Source organism: Rhea americana, unplaced genomic scaffold (assembly GCF_003343005.1).
Source record: "Rhea americana isolate MKP2758 unplaced genomic scaffold, rheAme1 scaffold_378, whole genome shotgun sequence".
Taxonomy (NCBI): Eukaryota; Metazoa; Chordata; class Aves; order Rheiformes; family Rheidae; genus Rhea; species Rhea americana.
In genome coordinates this window covers 449,756-453,022 of record NW_028186510.1, presented here as the reverse complement: position 1 = coordinate 453,022, position 3,267 = coordinate 449,756, and the positions used below count along the sequence as shown (strand labels likewise).

At 41.1% G+C, this 3,267-nt stretch overlaps 1 protein-coding gene across 1 annotated transcript in view; it reads right to left on the bottom strand.

Moving 5' to 3' along the window:
- Positions 1-1,643: 1,643 nt before the first annotated feature.
- The window catches only part of UQCR11 (ubiquinol-cytochrome c reductase, complex III subunit XI), a 1,847-nt gene continuing 223 nt past the window's right edge, over positions 1,644-3,267 (bottom strand). The window contains exons 2-3 of the mRNA XM_085313133.1: positions 2,748-2,882; positions 1,644-1,911 (exon numbers count right to left, since the gene is read on the bottom strand). Of these exons, the coding sequence (XP_085169259.1) occupies positions 2,762-2,882 (121 nt within the window). The 3' untranslated portion in view covers positions 1,644-1,911; positions 2,748-2,761. The remainder of the gene's footprint in view (positions 1,912-2,747; positions 2,883-3,267) is intronic.

The following is a 3,267-nucleotide window of genomic DNA, read 5'->3' as shown; positions in this document are numbered from 1 at the left end:
ACTTACGTGCCCATGGGAGCAAGCCAAAACTAGGTCATTTCTCAAGTCAGCAGCAGCATATTACACCTGTTCTGTCTAGGCATGTCAAACAGGTAAGTAAAAACACAGGCTCTAATTGTGCAAGTCCAAGCTTACGATTCTGATGATGTGTGAGTACAGGCTAATATGAAGTCCATTCTGAAGGCAACAGTCTGGATGGAAGTGGACCAAAATCAACAGTGCCATGTATAGCATTATATATAATTTTTTATAATTCCATATATAACCTATTTCAATTTAAAAAAAAATCTACGCTGACCGTTGTCAATCCTACATTCTCAGCATTTCAAAGCACGATGGCTTCGGCCTTTCAGCAGTCAGCCCAGATTCAGAAGCGCTGTTGGAATGGATGCATGGGGCAAACTGAAGAAATAACATGTTTATCCCATTACACCATGAACTTACGTACCAATCCATTGGATGTAGCAGGGCAACAGAGTGAGTTTTACATGATAATGGCTTTTCCACCCCACATACATATAACTAGTTATGATCAAAGATACTGTCAATCTAAATCAATTATTCTGATAAATAAGTAGTTTAAGTGTCCTGTACAGGGCCACTGTCTTGGCAGGTTTTGCAATGGCATACAAGCAGCACAGTTACTACAACTGATTTTTTCCCCTAAAGAGATCCAAGTGTTTCATTACTGTCAAAAATTCTAACAAGATGGAATTTGTCACGGTAAACAGAGAGAAAATAGAGATTYCATTTTCACACACAAGTTTGTTTGAAAATTCTGGCTTTCACTGAAAGGACTCAACTTTCCACCCTAACTTTGAGTCTTCTGCTGTGACATGGTGGCAAAGATCACGTCAATAAGAATTCTTTTACTGCTTTTTTTTTTCCTAACAGCTAAAATATTTTCATATAAAGCACTCTGGTAGTACATTGTTTCATCACTTTATATTTTGCAGGTATTTTTACATCTGCCAAAACATAGCTACATTGTTTTTCTATTGAATACCTATATCAAAGAAGTAATCCAATACCCACTGTTTTTTTTTTGTTGTTGTTGTTTGTTTAAAAAAAAAATGGCATATTGGAAGCTTCCTGGGGTTTGCAGACTACCTTCCTTGAGCCCCTAGAGTAAGTCAGAAAAGCCAGACCCTTTTTTGGCAGTACATATTGCTTTACAGAGGCATGCACTGAATCAGAAAGTTTAAGGGAGTCCACAGAACAGTGTTAAAATGAAACAAAACCGTGCTTTAAACTAAATGCCCAGAATCAGTGTTACCATGCAACTCTGCAGAACCAGCTATGAAGTTAACTGTATGTAAGTGTCCACAGGTAACACTGACCTAGTAACATTTAAAATCAACACATCAAGAAGTTGCACAACAGAACGATTCAGAAATTACAGCAGCATTAAGAGTTATGAGCAACAACTACCCTGGGACAAATCAAAGGCTCCTCAAGCCCAGCATTCCAGCTCTAATATCCCAGCAGCCACTGGTTGATGCCTGAGGAAACAAGACAGACACAAAGCATGCCTTCCTTTTAGGATACACACATTCAAAAAAGTTGGAGAAGATACAATATACCAACTCAAACAGGAGTTGAGTCCAAAGAACGTGGCATAAGAATACAACAACACACACAAAAAACATCCACTTGGTTTATTCTGTACATCAGTTTTTATAAGTTATTTCCATCAGAATGAGGTCTGCTGTGAAAGTTATCACAGAAAACACACTAGGCAGGTCGTAAGTGAAGTTATTCTGTTCTTAATCAAGCGGTCACAACTGTTCATGGGAGAGAAAGGAACATCACAGCCTGTTGCAGAATCTGTACTGGGCATTACAAGTTCACATCAAAGCAAGGTCTCAGCAGAAGGACGGCTCCAAACCACTCAGTCCAGCAACAAATTTCCTACAATAAACACAAAACAGTAAATAAGCAATGCTTCCTGCAAAGTGCTATAGCAGCCAACACTAGGGATAGATTTCAAAAGCCTAAGAAATTTCTGTTACAGAACCTGATAGAAGAACTACCACAATGCAGACACACAGATTTTTAAGTCTCTTTGGAAAGAGCTACAAGCACCACAGAAACCTCTTCTTTCTCTACTCCTGTACATAAACATGCTCCTTACCGATCATTTATACACAAAGACACATCAATGCTCTTTGGCAACAAAAGCTGTGGTCTCAGAATATAYCCGCATACTGCTACTGGCTACTACTGGCTAAGGTGATTTTTAAGTTAAAAAAAGAAAACTCCTTACTACATAATTACATTGCTTCTACATAACYTGAGAGCTTTTCCACTGACATAAACATCCACAGTCACCTGAGACACTATCATTGCAACTGACTTACGAAAGAAACATTTCTTCAAATTTAGTTACAGCAAGGAACAGGAAGGAATCACCTAGCCACAAAACTAGTCATGAGTTTGAAGGCATTCCAGCTAAAATTAGAATGTAAATGGATCTACTAGAACTCCCTAATTGTCACAGGAGACTTTTGTTTTTAACTGATTTCTCAAGAATCACACCACATTGTAAAAAAATCCACAGCCTACAACATAATCACTTGAAAGATAAATATATTACTAATATTCTGTCCTTCTGATGCTCTGCTAAGCCCTGTATTGAAAAAAAACCCACAAATAATCACATTTTGCAGACCAACAATTTGATTCCATCCTGGCAAAACAGCCACACAACTCTACTTTAGATAAATAGATGCACAAACAAGACTTACCATTAGGGGGAAGCTCAGTCTTCTTGTTTATACTTGCCACCGATGTAGGGAACATACTGAAGGACCAGTTTCCAGTCCGTAAACCATATTATACCCGTCCCGGCTACGCCACCCCATGTAACAAGGGTGGGAGTCCTAAAGAACAGAGACACGGGCAGGTAAACACCACCAGCTCTTCACCACCGAAGCTTTGGAAAACGCATCACTCAAACACCTGGGAAAGTCATTTTACTTAAGAAAGAAGCCGGGCAAAAAGCTTGACAGCATCTCGCACCAGCTGGAAGTACTAACTCCCAGGGCAGCTAAGATGTTTTACGGGAAATAAGTTGAAAACGGCTTAATTTCAAGGGCTCGCCACCAAGCTCGAAGACCCCCGCTTGCTGCGCGACTCTCACAGCTCAGCGCCCCTTACTCGCGCCTGCGGGCGCCCTCAGCCTCCGCCCCGGCGCGGGAGGCGCCGCGAGGAGCGGTTAAACCCCGAGGAGCGGCCCGGCCCGGCCCGGCCCGGCCCCCCCCCGCC